The sequence below is a fragment of the Athene cunicularia genome, assembly GCF_003259725.1.
Source record: "Athene cunicularia isolate RWA chromosome 4 unlocalized genomic scaffold, athCun1 chr4_part2, whole genome shotgun sequence".
NCBI lineage: Eukaryota > Metazoa > Chordata > Aves > Strigiformes > Strigidae > Athene > Athene cunicularia.
In genome coordinates this window covers 13,592,385-13,619,625 of record NW_020799099.1, presented here as the reverse complement: position 1 = coordinate 13,619,625, position 27,241 = coordinate 13,592,385, and the positions used below count along the sequence as shown (strand labels likewise).

General features: G+C 40.9%; 1 protein-coding gene across 8 annotated transcripts in view; it reads left to right on the top strand.

Moving 5' to 3' along the window:
- EPHA5 (EPH receptor A5) overlaps nt 1-27,241 on the top strand; it is a 180,446-nt gene that overhangs the window by 110,985 nt on the left and 42,220 nt on the right. For 5 of the 8 annotated variants that reach the window (XM_026847483.1, XM_026847482.1, XM_026847480.1 and 2 more), the window contains 3 exons: nt 18,382-18,506; nt 21,335-21,494; nt 25,524-25,629. In XM_026847483.1, the coding sequence (XP_026703284.1) occupies nt 18,382-18,506; nt 21,335-21,494; nt 25,524-25,629 (391 nt within the window). The remainder of the gene's footprint in view (nt 1-18,381; nt 18,507-21,334; nt 21,495-25,523; nt 25,630-27,241) is intronic. The other 3 variants (XM_026847481.1, XM_026847477.1, XM_026847479.1) reach the window with 1 other exon arrangement.

Genomic DNA, 27,241 nt, shown 5'->3' with positions numbered 1-27,241 from the left:
GGGGGGGGGGGGGGAAGAGGAAAGGAAAGATGTACAGCATGTGTTTAAGAGCGTGGTGATAAATCTATGGCTAAGGATAATGGTAAACAAGGTAGCTGTACATTATGGCATCATTTGCACACTTACATTTCTAAGTGTTTATTCTAACTTACACACACACACAAGCAAAATGCTCATAAAGGGGTCAAACACAGGCCTCCGTTACTCATCTTCCAAGATGGAAGGCAAAGATCATTTGCAATTGCTGTGGTACAAGGCTATTACTTTTTTTTTTTTTTTTTTTTTCCAAATCATTAACTGTGTCATAAAACAGCACTCCAGAAAAGGCAGACAGAGACAGATCGCAACATTTGTCTCTGTGCTCACACGAACAGTAGGAAAATATTGCTATCATTAGTGCATCCTTTCACATTGTGTTTAATGCTGCAGGTTCCCACATTTAGAATCACAAAATGGTTTGGATTGGGTTGCATTATCTTTGTTGTGTTCTAACCTAATTAGCTTCTTACCCAGATGACCATGATGTCTGTTTATTTTAATGTCAGGAGGTAACACTGAAAGGAGAGATGTATAAACTGCTCAGCACTGGCTTAATTCTCTTCTCACTGTAGTCAACCAGGGACTTTGACATTTACTTCACGGCAAGGATGGTACCTCCATGTGTAAGTGGCTTTGGCACAACTCTCTTATTGCATCCCTCTCATGTGCCTCAGAAAGAAGCTTTTTTGTTGTCTTTACTTGTGGTCTAAGCTGTTTGCCAGTATCTCCACAGGCGATGCAGGTAAGAGATGTGTTTTGTCTAATGACATTGGCATTGGGCACTGGGAATACCTTGGATCTTCCAGTATTGTTAATTAAAGTAAAGGTAAGTCTGCAAACAGTTCATGACAAACACTGAAGTTCTGGCTGGAGAATTGCAGGAATTAGCTAGTGAGATTGCTTTCATTTCAGATAACATCATTCTTCCCACTGATTAATAAAAGGGCTAACAACATTTCTTAGTAGTGGTGAAATGGCTGTAGTGAAGCCCTGGCAGTACTTCAGCAAATGGAAATTTTTGCATCTGTAATTCCGTGATCACACTTGGGAAGTTATAATGGATCAGAGGAGAAAACTCCCTTTTCTTTGGTTATGTTGAAACCAAAATCCTTGTTTATTTAAAAGTAGCGATGTCAGGAGTAAGGTATGATGGAGTATAATTGCAAAATTCTTATTTGGTAATTAGTATCTTGCAGCCATCTTAATGCTATTAAGAAACAGGCGTAATTGCATGTAGGATGTGTATATTTATCACGGGAGCTGACACTTCAGACTGTTAGGAAGTATCTGTAGCTTTGCTGTATGCTGCACATAGATTAATCTCGTTTAGGAGACTTCAGAGCCTGTCAGAGATGTTCCCATCATCCAAGCGGTGGTACCATCAAGTGGTAGGGGAGCATTTGGAGAGGCACCAGATGTTTCCCCTAGCCCTGCTACAATAACGTTGTGGGTTCCTGATATTTATGCATTTCCAGAGATTTCCCTGTTGTTGGCTTCAGTATTCACCACTGCCTGTTTTATATAGACACGTAAAAGAAGGAAAAAAAAAAAAAGGTGAGGGCCAAGAGGGAGTAGTGTTCATCTCCATTTGAGCTCTGTTGCACAGGATATTTCTGAACATGGTCCTGCTCGAGCAGTTCCAGAGGAGGCTACAGAGATGATGGGGGCTGGAGCACCTCCCCTGTGAGGACAGGCTGAGAGAGTTGGGGTTGTTCAGCCCAGAGAAGAGAAGGCTCCAAGGAGACCTTATAGCGGCCTTCCAGTACTGCAAGGGGGCTACAGGAAAGATGGGGAGGGACTCTGCCTCAGGGAGTGTAGGGATAGGACGAGGGGTAATAGTGTTAAACTGAAAGAGGGTAGATTAAGATTAGACATAAGGAAGAAATTATTTCCTGTGAGGATGGTAAGGCACTGGCACAGGTTGCCCAGAGAAGCTGTGGCTGCCCCCTCCCTGGCAGTTTCAAGCCCAGGTTGGACGGGGCTTTGAGCAACCTGGGCTAGTGGAAGGTGTCCCTGCCCATGGCAGGGGGTTGGAACTAGATGGTCTTTAAGGTCCCTTCCAACCCAAACCCTTTTGAGTGTATGAAACCTGGACTCCTGGGAGCTTCTGGGAAGAGGCTTACCTATGAAATAACCCTAGCCACATATCACAGGCACAGGGCTCTGCAGCCCTAAATGAAAAAATTGTTGTTGGGGTTTAACCATATTCTCTTGTCAGCCCATCAAAGAAAGTACAGGTAGAAGCAGCTTATTGCAGAAATAAGCAAGACTGAAAATCATGACTAGGAATAAGACAGGAACAACTTGCTAGGGGAAGAGGATTTTCAATAAAAGATCATCAGAAGCAGCTCAGCACTGAGGGCTTTTTAATTAAATGTGTTTGGGAAAGGATGGACAAGAAAGATCTCAGGGGAGAGATTGTTTCAGACACAGGACTAAAGCTACTATCGTACAGATGAGGTTGTACGCTCTTCAGCAGAACATGTTAACTGTGAACCCCGCGGTGCTTTGTGAGGGATGTGAAGGTCCTGTCCACACATTTTACAGGCTCCGAGAGAGTGATTTTTCCCATGATCACCCAACAAACAGTTCAGCAGCAGGACGAGGAAGATACCAAAAATCACCAGGGTCTGGTGGCACTGTGCTTCACTGGAGTCAAGGTTGAGACATAAAGTTAACTTAGTTTGTTTGTGTCATCCCCTTCTGCCCTATATTTCTTGACTGCTTTTTAGTGCTCTGCACAGGAATACAGTGTTAGAGATTGGATCTTCATGTACATCTGAGTCCTTCCTGATGAGAACTGCTGAACAGTACAAGACCATAGGTAGAATCTTTTCCGAAGTGGAAGACTAAAGTTTTTCTGTGTTAATGTTCAGCTGACCATAGGTCCAATTGGTCTTCCGTTTCATTCATTGAAACAAAATTCAGTAACTAATTCATTACCTGAAGAGATATATTTTGCTTCCCATTTCCTTAGCGGATCAAATTCTTGTCTTAGTTTTATGTAAGGTACTTCTGGTGAAGCTGATGAGTAGTCTCTCATGCAGACAAATGTGAGGTATGGCCTGATGTCTCAGGTAGATTTGATCTTCCCACTTTTTCATCTGATGTCTTCACAGATACTGCTTGTGTTTCTGTTTGGGCTCTAGAAATCTTGGCTCTAAACATAAATTTTTCCCCAGGGTGTTCAGAAAGCAAGATTCTCTGGTGCATGAAAGTACAATTATTTGATTTTCATTCTTTTAACAATTAAGTGTCTTACAAAACTGTGCTTTTTTCCCCACAATTTTCTGAAAATCCCTTTGCCCAGGTCATTTAGTATATAGTCATAGCGTATGATTTAACATGCCTTACTGAGGGAAAGCTGCAGCAGAGAGCATCAGATTTATTATTGGGTCAGTGACTGAGATATTTTTTGCGTTCCCAGAGCTTTATCATAGTGACCATCCTGGGTCTTGTCAGTAAAGAGATGATCTTGAGAATTAGATCACTGAGATTATAATATACTGCTGTGTTAGACAAGATTCATGGTTGACAGAGGATATGGCATTTAATGGCCCTTTTAAATGTCACATCCAGGCTTTAAAGGCCATAGTCTCAGAATAAACAAAAGAGAACCAGCTAGCTCCAGCACCTTTAGAGTGAGCAGCGCCCCAGTAATGCCTGTGGGAACTCAAGGTCCATATTATGAAGCAGTTACAAGTCTAAGTGGCCACTGGAAACCATGCAAGGATGATAGTGGTGTCTTGCTTGAGTTACGAGGTAAGATGTGCCTATGCGATCAGCATGCCTTTTATTTAGCAGGAAAAAGAAGTAAGTAATATGAAGTTCTTATCAGAGTGATGCACAAAAAGTTAGACAGGTGTTAACGGCTCAAATAATTTTGGCTGGAGTACAATAAATAAAATGATTGTGTACTGCATGAAGTAATGTATGTCTCTGCAAGAAGTTGCTTGGCAGCTGTATGACTGGATGGGATTTTTTTTTTTTCTTTTTTCTTAGCTATGTAACATTTTGAGTGGATGATAACACTGGGAAAAAATGTATTTCCACTTTTCTCAGATGCATTCATCACTGGTAGGAAAAGGCCCATGGGAAGGTAATCCATGGAGCTGAATTCTGTACACTTAGTGCTGTATAGTATAAAAATGTATGTGGACAGTTCACACTGATCAGATCTGAAAGTTCAATATCTTCAGGCTTTTTAAAATCAGGTGGTTTTATAATTTTTATAGACTGATGAATGTTGCCAAATTGCTTGAAAATTCACTGACAGTCTTCAAGGGGCATTCAACTTTAAAAAACACAGTTGAAGCATACATCCTTACTTAAAGCTTTTCTTGTGGTTTTTTTTTCTGGATGACTCATGGAAGTGTGCATGTGTGTATATCTATATTTAAAAGTGTCCTTTTCTGTTTTGTTTTTCAGGTTCTCAGCAAGTAACTGTTGTGTTGATTTTTTTTTATACTTTTTGTCTTCAGTACTAATTTCTAGAACAAAGTTCCGTTATCTCTTAAAATTAATATTTTTTTAAACAAGTTTACCTCCTTTTTCAAATTGTGCCCTTTGTTTACTCAAGCAGACATCACTATTAGATATGACTGTGGTTTTGTAATTAAGGACACAGGGCCAGATGGGCAGTACTCCAGCAAGTCACTGCATGGTGAATTTTGGTAATCTGCCCCCAGGGGTGAATCATTATTGATTTAAAGGAAGATGAAAACTCAGTGGTGTTTTGTGGGAGGGCTAAATTATCTCTTCTGGCCTTAAAATCTAGGGATATTGATTTAAAATTGATTATCTTGGTTTACTTGCTGCCTATAAATTTGCAAACTCAAGTTAAATGAGCATAAAACATGTTCAGGTTGAGTCTAGTGTATTTGTACAGAGTTTTAACTAAATCATTTTAAAGATTGCTCTTTTTATTAAGCCCGCTTAACTGTGTGTAGCGCTCTGAGTACTTCTCATTTTTGGGGGGAGCAGTCTAGCAACATTTGAATACCTCACTGTAATTGAATCCTGGTGCAAACCTGTCTTTTTTTATTCTTGTATTCACTGCAGTGACCTTGATAATGTGAATGCATCACCTTTGCTACTCCTTGGAAGGCAGTCCTGTAAAAACAGGATCGATTACGTGCATTGCTAGGATCCTGTTTTCAATACCTATGAATTAAAAACAGTTAGAGATAGTTAATGGGCTTTCCCCTTGTGTGGAAGAGGGGGGAAATAAACAAAGGAGAATAGAAGCTGAATTGTTTGAGAGGAGGTAATCTCTGTTTTGTTTCTGCCATAGATTAGGGTTGATCAATTATCATGTCAGAAGGCGGAGAAGCTAATACACCCCAGAATCTACATGTTGTTATTTAATCATCCTGCCTGATGCATAACATTCATCATTCACATTTTTAATGCCACTTACTGTTATCATCCCACATTTATGCAGGGCACATTTAAGGAGAGAAAAGTCATCCTGATAGGCAACATCCTGGGGAATAGAATAGTGGAGAAACCCATAGGGTTCAATTTCTGTTTCTTCAGTCTAAGTAGCTTGAGCCTTGGCCTTATGCAGAAACTTGTACACGTCTGATCTTGAGATGACAGCCCTGTAGATGACTGAAGTCATCATCTGAAGAAAAACTTTAATGAACTCCCAGCTGTACTGGGTGGGTAGCCCTCAGTGGTGCTGTCAACTGCTTTTTTCCAAGAGCAAGTGGGAGCTAACATCATCACAGACCTGTGAAGGATGCAGGCAAATGCCTGTGAGGAGCTGGTATTTATGAAGTAAGCTCTAGTAGCCACCACATCCTGTCACCTACCTGCCTTGTTCGGACTACTTTCAACCATCTTCAAGGTGCAATTTCAGCCAGCCACTGGATGAGGTGAGCACTTGCAGCATGAAGGTTGTTCAAGGGGGAGTCATAAACATACAGGGTAATACTAGAGAAGTGGTTTATGTGTTGCATGTATGGAGACATGCATACACATATTTTATTTCCTTACTAAACTTTTTAATGGTCTAGTCCACACACTGAATAAAGATGAAGGTGAGAGAGTTGGGCACTTGCTTAGGTCTATCCAAGATATCCCCTGGTCCAAGTTGGAGAAGAGAGGCAAGAAACTCCTCTGAAGGAAGAACCCCCAGTGACTGATCATGTTGAAATCCCCTTTTCTTTTCTAGCAGTTAAAAAGCTAAGAGGTGGTGAGTGATCAAGGAGAACTTGCCAAAACCATATCTTTAGCCCTATTGTAATGGTCATAACCAAAAGAGGAATCTGGATGCAGTAAGACTTGTCTTGCCTCCTTCTTTCTATAATGAGGTCTTGGGAATGCTGGATGTCACCAAAGCCTCAAGATATATTTGAAAATGTAGCTTCACAAATGCTTACTCTGAAGCAGTAGGTTGCTTGATTCCTAGAGGCCTCTTCCTAGCCATATCTAGGAAGAGTGAAGCCACTGTTTTTGTTTCACAGCCAGGAGGTGGACGGATCTCAAATGTGGATTCCCCCACTGCTTCAGAGAATGGCATTATTGGAAGTACAAGCCAAAAAAAAAGAAAATTCCCACTCTTCTATTCTGTGTGTGTGTCACCTAATTTTTGATTAGTCATACCCACAAAACAGTGAAAAATGCTGTTGAGGGACGACCAGCCACCGACCAGTGTAGATTGTGTGTTGCAGTCGAAAATTCTTTGATCACAGTTCTGATGCTGAGGAGAAGCTAAAGACATGTCCATTTATGCATGATATGTGCAGCTACAATTTAAAACATCTGAAATCTCTGTTGGTATCATTTAGTTTCTGGATGAGAGTCCCACCCTTGGATGCTCGGGGTTTTTTCCTGTAGCATTACCCCGACGTCCGGAGCCTGTGGCGACCCAGCTGATTAGGCAAGTGCTTGGGACATACCCTGTCAGAAGTAGAGGGGAAAAATTGGACTAGAGGGTCCCTGTACAGTCTGTAAATTGGGTTTTCATGTCAGAAGTGTTCTGGCGTATTCTTGAGTTTGTCTCTAAATCCTTTTCAACACCTTTGGAAATCAACTGGACTGGAAAAGTCTGCCATATTGTGTCAGAAGAAACTGTATTTGCTTCCTGCAGGAAGGTAATGCCTCTGCAGGGCGGGAGAGTCAAGAGCTATGCTTTCATATGCAGCTACATTTATCCCATTGAAAACACTGATGCTCATCCTGGGCTTTGTGTTGCTTAGTTGTGATCGCTGCAGTTTCGCTTCAGTGAACCAATTTTACACAGAGCTCATCTTTAAGCACACAACTAGTACTTCTTCTTGGAAGCAGAAGTTGGAGAGAGTTATTAAATTAAGAAAATAAGCCTTTACCACAAATTTCCCCATAATTTTCCTTTTTGTCACTCATGTAGGGTTTTTGTTCCATGTTTGAGCTCAGCGTGGTGGTGTCGCCAAGTTGCTTGTGATTTAAATAGAAGAAACTGGCTGCCAGGAGTAGTGCTTGCAGGTATTCCTTCTTTTCTTCATTTGCCTTACAGCAGTGCCTGCAGGCCAAAGCAAAGATTGTGCTGGCAGCATCTGAATAGTTAGTTCCTGCCCCTCAAGTCAAAATAGATGAAGGAATTATCATTATCTTCATTGCACAGATAACAGCAGGGAAAGATGAAGTGACTTGCCCATGGTCATGCTACAAGTCTCTGGCAGAGCCAGAAAGCAAAGTATTATTTCCTCTGGTCTGATGCTTTTATCCCAGTGCCATCCTTTTGTGCAACTAGCTGCTTTCAACAGTTTAGATTTTTTCCTTAACGTCTCTTGGCACAGAAGTGCAGGCTGGTAAATGGCATGAAATGTATGTCTCCCAGATCTCTGCCTTTCAAGATCCTTTTTATTTTTATCGCTCACCTTATGATGCCCAGCTGCCTTTGTAGAGCTGTGTGTCTGGAAGGATCTCAGGATGTGCTCATCTAACCTGCTTTAAAACCTCCAAAGGCACAGATGCCACAGGTTCACTAGGTGATTTTTCCTGGTGCTTCATTATTTTTGTCCTTAGAAAGCTGTTCCTAAATTTAATTCTGTGCTTGTCTTGCTCCAGAGACAGCAGCCTTTTACTTATTTGGAGACTCATGTTCTCTTTCAGTCTCTTTTTCTCCGGGACTGAACAGCTCTGCTTCTTTCAGTCTCTGTTTGTAGCTTTCTCAACTTGTGCTTGTTTGCCGATTCCCTCTTGGATTCCCTCAAAATGCACTGTGTTTTTCCTAACATTTGAAATGGGGCACAGTACAGAGCCACCAGCTCCCTTGATCGCTTTTCCCTTCTCCCCAAGGACTTGATAAATCACTTCTCTGCCTCCTGGGAAGCCCTAGGTCGAAGCTGCAGCTCTTCTTCCTTCCAAAGGACATTGCAGGCTCCCATGTTTCACGCTGCAAAGGTTACCTCTTAAGAAGCTGAAAGTACCCAAATTCCCCTTGGTAATATCAAGAGATGTTTTCGCAGGCACCTGTAGTGCATTTTGACCTGTGCAGAATTTGCTAGTTAGCTTCATTTCAATGCTTGGAACCTGAGATTTTAGGGCAAACTGTACCTCGGGTCGCACTTAATTCCTGAAAAACAGGGCAGGATGTTTGGTTTGGCAGCAAGGATGAGATCTGTTAGATTTTTTCCCTGTTTGTCGCCATTTCTCTTAAAAACAATGATAGCTTGGGCAGCATTTGCCCTGATCCAGAAAAGCAACTGTCAGTTTGAAACCAAAGACAGGGTGGGAGTGGGTTTATGGACCACAAGTGTATATATAGCCACAGGTATATAAACCTTTCCATTTCAGCTCTAGTCACTTTGCAGCTTTACTATTCTAGGTTTTTGTTCTAATATAACCTGTTTGATATATTGTTGTTTTTTAAAGAATTTTATTTCAAGCCTTCTGGACTTCATTGGGGAACTTGGTTATGGAAAAGGTCTGGACCATGATTCTGCAAAGCTGTGGCCAGGTCAGGGTCCTGTCAATGGTGGTGCCCTTGTGCTTTTCTCCCATTTATGAAAAAGATGTGACAGAAGAACCGTGGTGGTAGGAGGGACCAAGTACCATAGGAAATCCAAAACTAGCTACCACAGGAGTTAAGGACTTTGCCCATTCTTCCCTCTGACCTGCTGCACCTCTTCAGTGTCTTTTCTTCAAGTGGAAACATAAGGAAGTTATTTGGCTGCCTCTGATTTCACTGGCATGTTCAGTAATTTGGCTTTAATATTAGAATTCATCAGCAAGACTGATTGGTGTATCATGCAAAGTGGCAGGCTTGGCAGAGAAGGAAATTTCCCACACAGTTTAAAAATGGTCTATGGATTTATAGGGTTTAGAGTTTGATAGCAGCTGGAAGAAGGATGCAGCAAGTCTTGTAGGAAGAAAGAAACCAATATAGGAATTAAGAAGGTGAGTTTATGGTAGGGAGCAGGACATGCACATTTTATGCATTTTATTCGGTTTCTTTGGTTTTGTTCTTAATGGTGTGTGGTTTTAAAAGGAAGCTTTTGCTTAAATGAAAATAAGATACTAGATTACTAATGATAGGAGAGGCACTGGTAAGTGTGCTGTAAGCTAACCTGATAAATACACTCAATAATGAGGATTCTACTGCAAAATGCTGAGCCCTGTGGCTACAATCCAGCAAAGTGCTGAAAGCAGTTGTAGCACTCATGCTTAAAGTTAAGCATTTTCCCAAAGCACTTTGATGAATCAGAGCTGGAGTCCTTATCACCTTGCTAGGAGTGAATTTATAATAAGAATCTTGTGAGTCAAAAGTATTTATTCTTAGGCTTCACAACTAAACCACTAATGGAATACAGGGAAATTACAGCTCTTCTGTGGCATGAAGGAATCTGGCTCTGGTCTTAACCACAAATCGTTCCACAGCTTTGAGAAAAACTTGGTATCTTGATTTCCAGAGGCCTTAGAAAAAACCAGGTATTGCGATTCCCTGTAGAACTGCACCCTATAGGAAGATATTTCTTCATGCCTCACTTCCCTGCTCCAGCAACCCTTCATCTCAGGTATGCCTCAGCACCTATTAGGGACAGCAGAGAACCCTTTTCCCTGAGTCCAGGCAAACCATGATGCCTTAATGTCTCCCTCTCCCTTCCTGGGAGATGAATAAATTATAGCCCAACAGAAATTGCTTGTGCAAACTCAGGGCTGATGCTGCTGTAAGTACAAATGAATGTATTCTAGGCCTGGCAATAGGAAAGAAGTTTCCCAAACAGTGATTTATGTCCATGGCCCATCTTGGTGGGCCAGTTTAAAAAATTTACTTCTTTTTAAACAGTATGTAGCTTTATGAAGGAGACTTTGCACCATAGTGTCTGTGACTCTGGCTTTGAAGTCGCTGCAAAATACAGGTGAGTGTTTGCAAGTGTCCAGATTTCAAAGGCAAAAAATTACCTAGATTGATGTTACAGAGCATGGTGCCCTTTGTAGCCTTCGTTGTACAGACAGTCCTTAAAATACACACCGATGTTCCTGATAAGGCATTGAATGTGTGTGTTGAGTAAGCAAGCTGAAGGTAATACTTCCCATCCCTTGAGATGAGTGTGCTCAGTGTTATACAGTTGTTTATGATAAGTCTTCTCAGAAATCACAAATGAAATTAAAATAACAGCGTACAGAGGATTTATCGACAGCTAAAGTGCCAGGACATTTCTTATTTCTCTACATCTCAGCAGTGGGCATTTTGAATGGTGACCATGTTAGCTCATGCTGTCTGGAGATAAAACTACTGCTAATGCCATTATTCTCATTTACAACTTCTAAGACTGGGGGCATGTGTGTGTGTTCCTGTCACCTGCAATTTTCTCTTGTGATACCTAGTCATGTTTTCCTAAGGCCCCATGTCTGCAAGTCAGCTTCCATTATTTTATTATTTTGCATCCATGATTGCCAGGAGCTGAAAGCTTATCTGTACAACTCTGTAAGCAGAAGGCAAATGGCAAGAATCCAATTTATTTTTTGAGATCATGTGCATTTAAGAGTCTTGCCCAAGATTATTTGTGGTTTGGAGATGGCAGTGATCTGTGATAGATTCCATTAAATAGTCTGGATCTGTTGTACATGGGGTGGTGCACACATGAGGAATGACCAAGTTGCCTTGCTCCAAATGCTCTATAGTTCAGTGGCCAGATTCTGTGATGTCTTTTGGCTCTGCTAATAATCCTGTCACAACTGCAACATACGATAGCAGTGTCACGGTGCGGCTTCACTATGCTAAGTTTTTTAGAAGTTATTTGCTTTTTTCATGGCAAAAGCAGTAATTTTTGGAAACATTTGTTCAGTCAGCAACAGGGTATACAGAAAGGAGTGACAGAGGTGAGATGCTGCTGTACCTGCCTGGCGCTTCAGTGAGTCTTAGCAATATTTTGCCAAGGCAAAATATTTTGTAAGTGGCAAAACTTATGTTGGTTGCATCCACTGCCCTTTGAGAAGTATGTGTTGAGCCCTTCTTTCTTACACCATGTTTTGATTAAGAGAAAAAGACTGCATATAAAGGCTTCAAAGCTACGCATTTTATTATTTTCATAACTTATGCATCAATAATCAGTAATCGGTCTTAATAGCAAAATATGTTTTATGGATACATTTCTATAACACAAGTTAATGTAAAGAGGTTTGAGCAGTGATTTTGTACATACTGTAATACTGCTCTCTTGCTGTTTGTTCTTTTAATACCATTTTATAGGAGTAGCTAAATATCATGGAGCGTTCATCAAAAGATTTGCGACAAGAAGCAGTAGGTCCTTATGGATGGATCAGTTAATGTTAGCTAGTCACTGTGAAACAGATGATACTTGGCTTCCCTTGGTGTTTCTGTCCTTGCAGACTCCTCCAGGAGATGCTCAGAGGAAGGGTGGCCTTGAATTAGGTGAATTTAGTGTGCACCCCTCCTTCCCCCAGGTTGTGCTAGAACAGTGAAGTTACAGCAAGAACAGGGTATTGGGACACAGTAAATCTTGAAGCCTAGGACCACACTGGTGCACTGCAGTCCCAGTCTCAACCAGGCATATCTCCTGAGCTGTTAAACAGATCAGAAGAAAGATATTAACTGTTATCCCTGGGCTGATGCAAATTGCATGCAGATTACTTCTGTTATCTCTCTAATGTGAGTATAAATTGAAGTTTCTTTCCTGGTTTGTATCTTCCAGCCATGAACACTTCTCTGTAGTGGGGCTGCTGGTAATTAAAAGCATTGGGTTAGTAGTGTCCACAAATACACAGCATCCGTTCTGCTCTCTTTGCCTTTAGCAAAGGTACTTTGCAGGTATCTTAAGTCCAAGATTTAGAAGTCTAGAGAGAAATTATCTGAGGGAGGCTTTGTCAAAGTAAGAACAGGCTCTCCAAGAGAATTAGGCAGCAATTTGGGTTTCATCTTGCATGAACCTGATGCTGTGTCCAGCTGGGAGGCAGCAAGGTCTGGGAGCACTTTGGTTCTGTGACCAGCTTGGGCTTCAAGTCATGTCGTGCTGTTGAGCTTGAGAGTCTGTGCTTAATCTTTTAGGGACTGGGGTGGGAACCACACGAAACATCACTCCTTTTCATATGAGATAACTCTGGTTGCTTAGGACTCATGTTACAAAAATGGGGCCCTGCCTTCTGTCTGGGCCACTGAGTATTTGAATTGGGTTCCCATCTCTTGTGTGACCTCTTTTGTTTGAAGGCACACATCAAGGCATCTCAGGTTTCGGAGGTATTCAAAATGGAGTTGGGTAACAAAGACTGTAAATTGGTCTAAGACCTGGCATTTACCTCAGGCGTTCATCTTGGGAGGTGGAAAATGTGAAGAAACACTATATATTCGTTGCCAAGGAAATGTGAAGATTGTGTTCTCATTTTGATATTTGATGTGTGAAAAGGACCAGCATGAAGTCCCCATCTACTCAAGAGATACCTTGAAAAATCATTTGAAAGAAGATCTCCACATAAGAACCATATTTTAGGATTGGGCTCGTATTTGGTAAGGTGTTTGGATTTAATTCTGGGGCTAAAATTTACCCCCTTGCACTATTTAGGGCCTGTTCATTTTTGAATTCCCATGTATGATCTCAGATAGAATTGAAATGGCATTTAATGCTACATAGTCCAAGGACCTTTTATTCCCTGGACTCAGTTTTCAGAAGCACTTACAAGTACCTGCAAATTGAGGTCTAACCTGTTTGCCTAGCTAGGCAGGCATGGTTTGCAACTACTTGTCCTCAAGAGACAAAGAGTTTTGAAACCCATTATCAGGCAAACTGGGGTACACTCTGGGATATTAAAAATTGCAGCAGAAAAGTCAAGTTATGACTTAAATGCTAAGTTCTGACCCAGGCATAATATCCACAGTAAAAGTACTCTTAGGGGAGCCACTGGGTATTGAGCTTTTCTAAAAGTATATAGTTTCTGTAGAGAAGCGCAAAGAGGTAATACAGTGAAGATCTGGTCTTTTTCCTACTCAGAATAGTGTTTCTGTTTTGACTAATGTATGTATCTTGTTTAAAGTTAATCTACTATTTGAAGCCACCTGCAATTTCACTGCCTTTAGTGTGACTCGGTGAATAATGCAGGTCTTGCTCTAAACTCTGAAGTCACCAAAGGCCTGAGAAAAAAATTCAGTAATGTCATTAATTAGAAACTGAGTGAAAAATTGCAGTATACCAGGCTTTTGAAGTGGAACCAGAATTACTTGTCTTGTGGTTACTCTTCTGATACAGGTTTCATTTTCTTCAATTAAATCTGGCTTTATGAGTGTATTAATGATAGCATAACTATTTGGTTATACGATGACAGGTGAAGGTATTGATTTAATCACAAGCATGAATTTGACTTTTAAATATTCTGGCATAAATTCAGACTGCAAAAGAAACATGGCACCACATGGAGGGAGGAACCCCAAGGTATATTGCAAGGTCTTAAGTATTAGATCCCAAATATTTGCATATCCAGGAATGTAATCACAGTAAAAAAAATTGCAAATGCATGAAAAACACATGAAAATCCATGGCATAGATGTCTATAAAAGGTGATGTCTGTATCTATAGACATCTGTGTCACAGATGTCTATAATGGCAGCCAGGGCACAAATGGTAGCATCAGGATCCTCCTCTTTGATGCCTTAGTTGTCTTTGGAAAGGGACCTGAAGTCCTGATACCTGGAGAGGCAAAGGAGAGAGAAGTGCCAGTCTGCCCCTGTAAACCAGCTTCTCTTCCTGGGCTACTCTGGGTTGCTCCAAGTGATGATCTGTCCTGGCAGAAGATAAAGCTGGATTGAAGGTCCTGAGCCAATGGCTTGGTTTTTACACCAAGGGTAAAGAGAGCTAGTTTAGTTTGGTTTGGCTTGGTCTTTTTTGGATCAGAAGTAGAAAACTTTATTGGCTGTGGGGCTAAAGGTGAGGTGGAGAGCCATTAACTGTTGTTTCTGCCAGAGTGAAAAATACCGAGGCAAAAGTAATTGGGCTGGAGAGAGCATTAGATAGACCATGAGATGTAGAAACTGGATTATTTGTTTTATCTTGGTGGAGTGGTCATTCACCTGATAACATTATCTTAAAATGTAATTAACATTTTATTCCACTAAGCATCATTGTATACTAGATGTTAGTGGGACACAGCACAGTATGTTGTAAATACGGGGTTTGGTGCCCAGATGGCTAATTCAGTGCTAATGTCATTATCAAATGTTGCAGAGGAAGAATGTCCTAAAAGGTCTATTCCTCATGAAATCATCTCCTGTAGTTATTCAGATGTGACTAATGATGCATCTTCTGCAGAAACTTTAATTTATTTATTTGGTATGTCTCCTTCTTAAGAAATGTTAGGAATAGAACAACAACAACAACAAAGAGTAGAATAATTTTCCTGTTCTTTTATTGTTTTCTGATTAATTTTAGTCTCAGGAAAGCAAAAATGTACATTAGCAATTTCACACCTTGTTACATCTTCTGTTTGCTTTCATCATATGCATGGCTGTTTTCATGAATGGTGAACATAAACATAAATGATGTAATATCCCTCTTTGATTTTGAGTGTCTTGCTGAGAAATTAATGCATGTGCAGATTACTTGTAAAGAAACATGAGAACAATTCACAATGTACATCCACTGTTTGTAGTGTTAAGACAGGGATCTGAACAAGACTTCTGCCTATTTACATATGAAACATGGGAGATTAGAACTTTATGTATCTTGTCTCTTACGGCATTTATTTTTTTAACATGTTGTACTCCAAATGGAGGTGCTCCATGACTTGGCTTCGTTCTATTAAGGGGATGCTGCCCTTGCAGAAGCAGTGACCTCTGAAAAGCAAGTCTCAAGTAATCCTTTTATTTTCCTGAGATCATGTAGCACAGTATCCAGTTGCAGGCTTTTAAGATGGAATGATTGCAGACTTTGTCCGCTTGCCTAGATTGGATTACATTTTGTTTGACAAAGAAAACTCTAAAATACTTATACCTTCCTTCCTTCAGTTCAGAGCATCGTAATCTCTGTGCATTGAGGATGCAGAGTAGTTGCCGTATCATCCTAGCACCACTGGGATTTATTGAATTCACTTAATTGGACTTTATCTCATGGTTACACTTTAACGCTTCTTTTGAAGGAGATTCAGAAAGGATACAGTTACTCCTTTTCTAATTTACTTTGAGAGTTGTGTTACTCATTTTCTTATCTTCCCTCCTTTTCCCGGTAGAGCAAACCATTCTGCAGAGCCACATTTGAACATGTTAGAGATGTGCACAGTGAGAGATTTAAGTCCATAAATCTGTTAACTAGCCAAGCTTTTTACACACTGCTTTATAAAGAGCATGCTCTGTTTTCGGCAAGTAGGAAGTTTGACCAGCACTTTTGGATGGCTGGTGGTGCATTTTGTATTGTACTGTGCAGATGTACGTGAAGGAGAGCTGAACCCCCCAGTGAAAGATTTTGCAGCAGAGTTCAGGAGTGCTTGCATCGTTCTCTTGTTTTTAAAGTGCCTGTGAGCCTTGGTCCTATAAACACTTCAGGAAACCTCGTAAAGTGGATGAAAAGTCCCTTATTTGGTCAGGCGATCTTGACACTTAGAACTGCCTTCCTGAGAGGCATGTGATACTGGAGAGGGCTGAGGTGTCTCCCCTTGCTGCACTTCTCAAGTTTGATTTTACTGATAGGAGTTTAAAAAGGCTTATTGATCAGTTCTGACTTTCTCCATCCTGCCAGTACTCTGCTGCCATCTCTGCAAGGCTGACATAGCTGTTGCAGGCATTTGGGGGCACTGGAGGATAGTCCCAGGGGGACATGGGTCCCTTTTTCTGAGTACTTTGGTGTCTCCATCTCCTATATATAGCATCCAAGTGGCTCATGATAAGAACTGATCAGTATTGGCTATTTTACTATGGTTCTATCATCATCTGTTATTTGGCACCACCACCCCACAGTGAAGACTTGTTTTCTGATGCCTCTGAAAACCACGTAGCTCCCTTTGTGTTAGAAAGGAAGTTCATCTTATTTTAATGAAGTTCACTACTCGCTATGTCTTCTCTGGGCTCACACATCTGACCATACACACGTTCACGGACCACATATCTCACATGAACAACTCAACGTGCTGTGCACACGCATGCACAATACATATTTAGGCACCTGGATTAATTAATGGAAAGTCCTATACTGGATTATCAGTTTGAGTCTATGTTGTTATTTGCTTTCACGTAGTCCAAAAAATTGTGGAGGACATCAGCCAAGGTTAAGGTGGCTTCTGCAGATGAAAAATTGTTGGTGATCACTGTGCGGCGCTTACGTAAATAACATGATCATTATTCAAATTAAGGTGGTTTTTACTTGCTCAGTGGAGTACTTGGGGTAGTTGTGAGATAGATGCACAGCTAGAAAGTGAGTGTTGTCTGTGCAGCTTGATGCCAGCTCTCCAGCAGAAAACAATATGGAAATAGCCAACACCTTTCAGGATCCTCCAAGAGCCAGGTGGAGGACAGATTAGTAAACACGAATAAGAAAAATTGGATCTGAAAAGAGACTGAGATGTGGGAGCTTGCTTTAAAAGAGAAGGCTTGCTGATAGTCTTCAGTCCAGGGATAATTGTCTGGAGCTCTTCCCTTACTCTTTTTGGCCAAAGATGAGACATGGCAAAATTAATTTGTTTGTTGTCTTTATTTTACTTAATGGGTTTGGGTTTTTTAGTATTGTGAAAATTAGCCAGTCCTGCCTATAGGAGAAGTAATTTTGATTGTTTTTTTTTTAATAGTTCCGAATACATTTTAGAAGACAAAATGTGGTCATTTGCTACTTCTCTTTGCATTCAATTCCCCATATGGCCACAAAGGTCTTTGCCGTGGGTCTCCCCAGTCCCCTGGGCTGGCCTGTCCGAAGGGTGAGTCAAAGACCCTCAGTCAGGCATGGGCTGGTTTTTCCTCTAGAAAAGCTGCTCTTGGCCCTATAAATTAGAGACTATGAATTTCTCCTGTCCCCTTTTCTTTTCACTCAGTGTTGTTTCCTAATCTCTGGCATGAAATATCTGGGGTGTTTGAGTTGCATTGCCCATAGCAACTTTTGCTAGGGAGCTGGTGGGGATGGTAACAACCACAGCTTGAAAAGTCTCTGCAGATATCAAACTGAAAACAAAGGATCAAGCCTGTTTCTGATGAACATGTGTGATGCAAAGGGCAGATAACCTTTCAGGGCTGCATCTTAAAATAATAAGCAGAGCTGCTATGGCTGCTTTCATACCTCTTCCCCAAGCACACTGCAAACTTCCGAACTGTTAAAATCTTTATGGTTGCCATTTGCAAGGAATTAGCATCACTATGTGAGCTGTAACACTCCAGTGATATTTATGGAGAGCAATTGAATTATAAAGGTTGTAAAGGCCTGGGTACCCCATTCCTTGCTTCTGGAAGGAGGGGGCTGAAAGAAGCCTAGGCTTTAACTACTGTACAAGCCAAACAATAGTTAAGGAGCCCACATAATCTAAGGTCTTCTGAAAAATACATACGTCCAAAGCAGCTGAAAGAAAGCAATATGTAATCAATATGAAATTCCGATAACATAGCCCCCTGACACAATTGGAAAGGCAAGGTGTGGGGTTGATGTGTTTGAAATGTGCTTGAAAAGACAAGGGTGACATTTGTAAACTGTTGATGGTGGTTCTTATGTTGTTACTTTGTTCAGGTGGGTAACGCTGGTCAGATCCTCAGCTGCTGAAAATCTGTGAGTCCAGCTGTTAAAAATGGGTAAATACCACCAAGATGAAAACAGACCCCACTGATCTGCAGTAGCTAAGGATTGCGTTTTAGGATGCACTGACAAATTTGACTTTGGCAGGGGCAGACTTACTAACCATGGGTTTTGTCTGTTCTGTTTTTCTCCTGTCTTGCAGCACCTTCTCCAGTCAGTAGTGTGAAAAAAGGGAAGATAACTAAAAATAGCATCTCCCTTTCCTGGCAGGAGCCAGATCGACCCAACGGCATCATCCTGGAATACGAAATCAAATACTTTGAAAAGGTGTGACAAACTGATTGTTGAGCATCCCAAGTACCTTCTCTTTACTGTCCTTTTCGTTTAGTTATAATTATTTGAGTCATGGAAGAGAATGGAGTGATTTTATGCATAAATCAATGTCAGATTGATTTTGCAGTAAATGAATAGGAAGACCTGAAATGAGGGTGTTGTTTTCCATTAGTGTGCCACTTCTCTTGAACAAATACATTAAATCTGCATGTCAGATTCCTCTCTGGCCTTATCACATTAAGATAGAGCCCTGCTCATTTGTTAAAAGTGGGAGGAGTTGGGGATCAGGTGTCTGTCTCCTCCCAGAAACATCAGGCTATACCTCACCTTTGGCATTTCAGTTTCTCACTTGATTTTTGCATCCACAGTGTAAGGAGAGGAGAAGGATTTTGCAGAGAGATTGTATCTGCTCTGACTTGAAGAAGGGCATCGTGGCTTAAAAGGTTACCTGGGTTTTCCAGCTCTTGCTCTTGGTCTAATGGAAAATGCTCTCTCTTTCTACAAAACTTGCCTCTCCTAGTCTTCATTTCAAATGGTGACTTGTTCTCTTCCTGCAAAATTAATGCAGTTTCAGTGAAAACTATAACAAATGCACTTTGTCTAAATACATATTTTGAGTGATGTATCCTTAGATCTTTGGAAACCCTAGATTTCCCAAAAAAATCAGATTTGCCAAGATTTGACTGAATAGCAGTTTCTTGCCTTAGCTGGGATTGTAAGGTATTCTTTTTTTTTCTGAAACAGACAGGCTTTCTACATGAAAACAAGAGGAAAATAATGAAATTGAATCACAATTCACTTGTTGGGGGGAGTTGAATTTCTATTTTAAGATCTTCCATTAGTTCTGTTGATGACCCAGGTGAAAACACTCAACGTAGACCGGGGCTGGTCCTTACTCCTCTCTTCTTTCTCTGACCATTGGAGGGACCTACTCAAGCAGCCCCTGCAAACAGGGGAAAGAATTTCAGAAATATTCTGCATCAGGATAAAATCAACATTATTTTTGCAGATGAGGGAGCTTGGGCAAGGGTACAAGATGTGTGAGTGGCTTAAATAGGGCTGAGGTTCTCAAAAAGGTTAAAGCACAAAGCAAGAATCATGATATGCTATCACTAGAAACAATCCATTACTGATTCTTATATTAACTTGTTTAAACAACTGTTGTGGCGCATTGAATCCTTACTGTGAAGTGGCCTGGGAAGATTAGCCTTTAGGAGTCTTGATAATGAACAAATAATTACAGAAAAACAATCCATGTATTTGTTCATTTTACTTAAGTTTGTTTTCAAACAAATTGGAGAAGGATGGGCTTAAAATGTTGTATTTGTGGTCTGGAACTGGTTTCAAATAGCTTCAGTAAATTGTTCTCAAATGCAAGTCCTGTATGGGGGGGTAGCTACAAGCAGCCTGAGTTTATGCTGTCTTAATATATTTCTTTCAGACTAATAGTGAAGCTTAGTGTTTTCTGTAGGAAATCTCAAGTGTTTAAATGTTTGCAGAAGTCAACAGCGTATTGAAAACCTAATTGGGCTGACATACAAGCAAAGATGTGACCTAATATTCACTTATTGCTTTTTAACCAGTCATTGAGTTAGATTTGGGATGTCGTCCTTAATCCTTCTTGTTTATATTCTCTTGTTTTTCAGCCCTTTATAAGGGTAAATTTGCAGCATTCATTTCCAAGGGGTGAGAATGATCTAGTTTAAATATTTTGAAAAATTTGCTTTTGTCAGATCACATTCCTTTAAGAGAAATCACTCATTTAAGAAGAAGAAAAAGAAAAAAAAGGCCCCTCTCTCTTTCTCTCTCTCTCTCTCTCTGTGTATATATATATATACAGGCTTTAATGAGAAAATCTGTAATCCTACATTTGGAGATTCCCAGGGCCTTATCCAGGCATATTACTGTCTATGGAAAGCTGCCCATTAAATTAAAAAGAAAAAAGAAAAATCAGTTCAGATACTAAGAGCTGTGCAGAAATCTTGGTGGGGAATTACTAAGAACTCCTATTTACGTCATAATAATTTGGATCTGAGAGGATATGGTGAATAAAAAGCAGTTTCCAAGTTTGTAGACCTTAATTTATGAGCTCTTGTCTAGATTGTTTTACAGTAAATAATTCTAAGAGTAATTACCAAGCATTTGAGTGAAATTTTAATCAAAGAACTGAAACTCTTTCACATTAGCAACTGATGTAAATGAAGATTTATTTCAGCAATTTTTCTTCAAGTTCATTCCTTCAGAAGAACATTGCAAAATTAGGTATTTTCCTGGAGTTTTGGTTTACTCTTCCCTTCTCAAGTTCTTATTCGTGATTCTAGAAATGACAGCATAAAGTTGTACAATGTACAATATATATTACTCTCTTTTAGACCTTATTACATTACTGGGAAGTCATTTTGGTATAAATTAAAATCCTTTCTAAGGTGATGGGACTTTTTTCTTCTTCCCCATGCCTTGGGATTGATCTCTGTATGATGATCCTTTCCATTGTCCCACTCCATGTACATCCCCAGCAGTGGAAAGCTTCTCCTACTGCAGATGCCAGTTTGGTCCCTGTATTGTCATTTATGTGTGGAAAGTCACTCTGCTCTGTTTCATACCTCCTAGAGTCATTGATTATAAAAGAGAAATCAGATCTCACATTTTGTACTGAAGAAGGGGCCTTGGGGGGGGTGGGGAGGTGAGGAAGGGATCCTCAAAAATGCGTATTTTAGTCATTCTTTGTAACATTGCTGTGGGGGTTGTTAAGAGTCTGTCTTCTCTGAGAGCCACTATTTGTGTGTGTGAACTTTGGTTTTTTTTGGGGGGGTTGGGAAAAGGACCAGGAGACAAGCTACACCATCATCAAATCCAAAGAGACGACGATCACTGCGGATGGCTTGAAACCAGGCTCAGCATACGTCTTCCAGATCCGAGCCCGGACAGCTGCAGGCTACGGTGGCTTCAGCCGAAGATTTGAGTTTGAAACCAGTCCAGTGTGTAAGTCCTTTTAATTACTGTCAGCCCATGTCTCTGGAACGATTGCCAGAAATAAGTCGGGGGATCAACAACTTTGCAGAAAGCTTGTTCCTTGTCCTGGCCTCATCCCTTGACTTTGAAAACATCAGGCATGTCATGACCATGCACTAGGCAGGCTAACGCACCTGTCCTTGCTTCCTCAACTCACATGGTGAGGTGGGAGGTGAAGTCAGGAGGTCTTCAGGCTCCAGAAATTCATAGCATTCCCTGCTTAGAAAAATACTGTATTTATGAGAGCTGATGCAAGAGAGGACAAGGGCTCTCCTCTCAGCAGGTGTAGAAGGGATGAGACCTGCTCCTCCACATCTCTTAATGGCTGTCTGCAGAGGATGCTGAGCTCTCTTAAATATCCGCATGTGGTGAAAAAACCCTGAAATGGTGGTTCTCTACAAGGGGAAGAATTGAACCAGCGTCTTTTTCGTGTAAGTTCCTGTCAAGTTGAAAGATGGTTTCTGTTGCCTGCCAATGCCACAGCCTCAAGGAAAGGAATTTGACTTGTGATCAGAAATGGGAAAAATGTGCACTGCAGGCACAGGACCTTTGCTTAACCTGTTACAAATTTGTGGGTTTTGAAATTATTTTTTTTTTAATGAATCTGATCATTCAGGTCTGGATTCTGGAGCAGATTCTGTGGCAGGGTGAACTCCCAAGGCACGCAGAGGCTGCTCTTTCCCCTGTGTTCAGGCATAGCTGTGGGGAAATTCTTTTTTCCCTGATTACCAGATTTTTGCAGAGGTGTCAAAGGTAATTTTCTCCCTCAGAAAATATGTCCTATCTATTTCAGTTTGTACAACTGTCATTTATTAATTTTTTATATTGTTTGCATGGAAGATAAATTTTGTGGTGGAAACACACTTTCATTCCTGTGGGAAAGAGCCTATTTTCTGGATGCTTTCCTTGGAAACTTAAATTCATCAGTACTTTATTACTACTACTCTACTTCATTTCAAATTCATCATCTTTGAGAAGAAGATGCCAAGTTGTTTTTCCAATGCATGCTACCTTTGAAGCCATAATAGATTTTTAAAAGAATTATTATACATGTGCAGATGTAGCTGTGGAGCCAGTGATTGAACTAATACAGTGCAAATTGCATCACGATGCAAACATTAATGCAACAGGAATGGTCTATTTAATGTATTCCTTATTGTATTAGCCATTAATCGTGGCCTATAAGTAGCAACAAAATCATGTTATGCCAAAAATTATTCTTTATTATACTAAAGGATTTTTCTTTGAGTTGGAAAGTTTCTAGTTTAGAGTCATTTGAGTAATAGTGTTCCAGACTATTAATAAATAATACATTAAATACATGCACATTTGATCTGGTGCCGTTGGTACCTATGATCCTGGTGCAAAAATAATGGCACTTCCATAAAGCCCATTATATAAGTGTGTTAATCAGGATTTTTTGAGGACATCACATCGTAATATCTTTAAACCCATTGAGTTGTTTTGTCACACTTGCACCTCAGTCTTTTTAGTGTTTTAAAGGCAGAGGAGAAGGTACTTCTCTGATACTAAGGAGCTGCCAGCGTAGTCAGAGGAATACCTATTGCATGGTCCCTAGTTTGGGAGCTGGGAACTGTTCTTCTGTTGAATTTGAGCTCTGGCTGAAGCAGGAACTTAACCAGATGTTTAAATGCTTGGTAGAATTGAAATACAACATAAGCCTCAGTATCTTGCAAAACGCAGCTCTGTTTGACGTTTAAAACCTTTTAAAAAGCAATTTATTTTTTTTTCCAGGACCCTATATAAATTCACTATTAGTGCCAGGAGTGTGACCGGACTCCCACTGCTTTCCTGCAGGTCCTAGAGAATCTGAAAGCAAGCACAGATTGAAATCTCACTGCTACATCAGAGTTAAGATCTGAACCTCTTGTTAGAGCCCAAGCAAATTATTTTGATTCAAGCACAAATGAAAACCTTTCATTGTCTGTTGTGAGAATTAAAAACAGCTTCCAAAATCATTTGGACCAAACACCAGGTTTTGTTTCCAGTTTGTAAGGTTTCCATAAAGTTGTTTTCAATACACTTAGAGGAAATACAAAACAACACCCTGAGAAATGCAGTAAAAGGAGAATCCATAACTTGTTTTGGAATTTTCTTTTTCCAAATTTTGGGGTTTTTTTTACATACTGCTGCCTGCATGTGCAATTCTGCAAAGCACCGTGATGCAGCCAATGCTACATTTTTCAATGGAAGTTTTTTATTTGGGTGGAAGCTGTTGCTGCGTATCCACTTGCCGCTGTCCTCCTTCCCAGATTCCATTGAGCTTGTCTAGCCATGATAAAACTAGCCTTGCCAAAAGCTGGTTTTCAGCTGGATTGGTGAGCTAATCCAGTTTGTCAGTTGGATGGGAGTAGGAACATGTCACCAAGTTGATGAAGGGTAATGCAAGTCCCCCTCCTGGCTTTAAATGGCAGCAAGGTCCCAGCTTGGTGTATGAATTCAGGCTTTTTAGCTGCTATAGATCACAGCAGGATTTATCTCATTTCCCCATCCCTCGAGCTGTGCAAAAAACCACCAGTCACGGCTTAATGTTCTCCTTTAAATGTTTTACTTTTTAATTATTTTGTCAAGAAAGCAATAAAACATCATCTTAAGGAGCCTCCATAAATTTGTGAGGCTAATAAAATCTCTGGATGATGGCACAGGTTTGGAGCAGTTAACATTAAATATTTAATGTATCGCGGCCAATCCTTCTGAAATCATTTACATTGCTGTAGCAGGTCTGCACCACTCGCCGTTGAGCATCAGAGAGCTCCCATATGAAGAGCTACTTGAAACCCATTGCAGATCAATGTTTAATGCCATACCTTGTCGTCTTTCTTTTCTTTTAACAATTAATATAGGACTATATTCAGTTATTTTATAGCCTTCATAAAGTTAATCCTGTGCTAAGGACCCCTTTTTACTTCAGTCATTTAGTTAAAGGCTTCTTCTGCGTGCAATCGATTCCTGCTGCTCCCCGGGGTGGATGAAGCTTCATCCGGGGCTGGCACAAGGCACTATAATGAGGTTTTTTCCCTGCAGAGCAGCAACACGTATGCCAGGGAGCTGGTTTGGCAGGGAGAAGGCCAGATTTGTATTCTGGGATGGTTAAATATATGCAGCTAAATAAGCTGGCAGTGTAGAGGGTGGGGTGTAGAGGCTTTGGTTTCTGCTTGGGGAACCCCACATGCAAACTGCCGGGGAGAGATGGGCTCCTTCCCCTGCAGTGTAAGGCAGATAAACAAGATACAAGTGGTGTTAGCATTTCCATTTTACAGGCTGCAGGAACTTGCTCACCTGCTCTTGTTTAGCCTGTGGCAAAACCCAGTTCTTGAACAGCTTTCCTGACCTTTCTGCTGGCATCTTTATCGCAGGACTTGTCTCCTGCCTTTTGGCAAGAGGGCACTTTACAAGGCATGGGCTTGGAGAGTTCTGCTTCCCTTGGCTGAGAAAAAGACCAACCAATCTATGTGTCATAGCAAATTCCTGTTTTACAGAGGGCACCTTCTGGCCATGTCACACACAAGGAGTTAGTTTTTAATTGTTTATAGCTTTGCAAAGTGCAGATAATGCTATTTATCTCAAGAGATCCTGCTTATGTCTCTTAGCAATAACATTCCATAAATGTTCTCTCTGCAAATGGGAACCTGTTGGATTTTCATCTTTTATCTCTGTGATTTCTAATGCAGCTAACCCAGGAAGACAAACTTGAGTTTGCAAACTAAAGGCTGTGTTCTGCAACACTTTGGTTTCTGAATTCATAGATGAGATGCAATTTTGTTGGGTTTTTGGCTTGGTTTTGCATGTATGTTTGGTTTCCTTCCACCCATTTCCTTTCCAAACTAGAAACAGACAGCAAATGGGGAAAATACAAACCGTAAAAGAAGAAATAAGCTGGTAAGACTTGAAACCTTGTTGGCAGCCTCACTAGAAAGACTCATGTGAGTTCTGACTGTCATTTTAACCTTAATCTCCATTTTCTGTTTCTCATCTCAGCAGTAGCTGCATCCAGCGACCAGAGCCAGATTCCTATAATTGTTGTGTCTGTAACAGTGGGAGTCATTCTGCTGGCTGTTGTTATCGGTTTCCTTCTCAGCGGAAGGTAAGAGAAGAAGCTGTGTATTTATACTTTTCCAACTTCTGTAATAACTTTTATCTGACCAGCTGATTAGCGCGATTTAGGCGAAAGCAGCATGTGAACAAAGCTGTCGAGCGGTAGCACTGTAAAACAGCACAAGGGTGGGCTGATTGATCTGTTTGGACAGGCAGGAATGGCAAAGGCTCTCTCACAGATGTAGTTCACTTCCCAGTGATTTTCATCTCTGTATAGACTGGCCCTGATTATTCGACTTGATTCTCACAGGATTGTTTTCACATTCCTTTAAAAATAAGTGAAACATGTTATTTCAGGTAAAATATCCCAAAGCCCATATGTTTACACTCAGAGCTCGCAATGGGCTTTGCTCACAGAGGAAACTTGACTTCAGGAAAAACACTTGCAAAGGAAAAGAGAAGGAACCCAGCCGAATGGCCAGACACCCCAAGTTTTGGTCAGGTCTGGATTTCATTTTTCATGTGTAGGATGGTAATGTGTTCCCCACATGCTCATAAATTATACAGAATGTTCCCCCTGCTGAGGGAGACACTCAGCTTCAAACCATCAAGCGATCCCATTGACTGCTCATGTGCTTAAACATAGGCAAGTGATGAAAGCCTGGGCTATACCATCTTTGACAGCTCTAACAGAAGTTGATGGAACTTGTTGGTGAACAAGGGATTGTGGTATTGGGGGAAAATCTGGCTTGTATCAGCATCAGTTTGTACTGCAGCACTAAGTTTGTGTAGCAGGCAGCACACAAGGCACTTTTTTTATATACTACACGTGTATTAGTACATTTTTCTAGTGGCAGTAGTCAAGCCGTGCAACAACTTTCATGCAAAGCAATATGAGGTGCATCTATTGATAAGGCTGACTTTGTTTTCAGTTCAAAGTAAACATCTGTGCTTCTAAGGTACCCATCAGCCCACTGCTGCTTTCATGATACGGGTCTGTCTTAAGCTCAGGGCTAGCAAGGAGACTATAAATTACAGGGTATTGTAAGTGTTAAGAGCAGTTACAAGATACTTGCAGAGGAACTGCTCTGATACTGAACATATTGGCTGAGGGTCTTATTTCCCAGAGGAGGTAGGGTATCAGTCTGTGAATGCAGCGTGGTGAAATCCAGCCAGGCTGAGCAGCTCTGTCCCCAGGCATAAGGCATCCATGGAAGAACACAGTTATTTCCTGTCCTAAAAGGTAAGTGTGCTGCCAGACTGCTCTCCACTCAAGGACAGAGACTGACAGTTAGTTCCAGCTCAGCTGTCTGAGGTCCTGTCATCTACTTTGAGTGACTTGTTGGGCTTAAAAATGGGAAGGTAAATGCTTCTGCCTGCATGAGAAGCATTCAGCCATGTGGGGGGTGAATGGCTACAGGCCATTCACACCAGGGGCTACTACATGTAGCCAAAAAGACTTTTCTCCAAACACTGTAGGCAGGAGTTCAAGTCTTTCCATAAAGGCTGGAGGTTTTGAGTCAAATCCTTCCTCAGACAGAGCAGGGGGATGTGGGCCTTGGCCTCTCCCAGCCTGGATGTGTGCTTGTATTGATGCAAACAGGAGGGTACACATGTGGCTGTAGGAAAGCTACGGATGTAGCCTGACAGCTCTGCAAGGA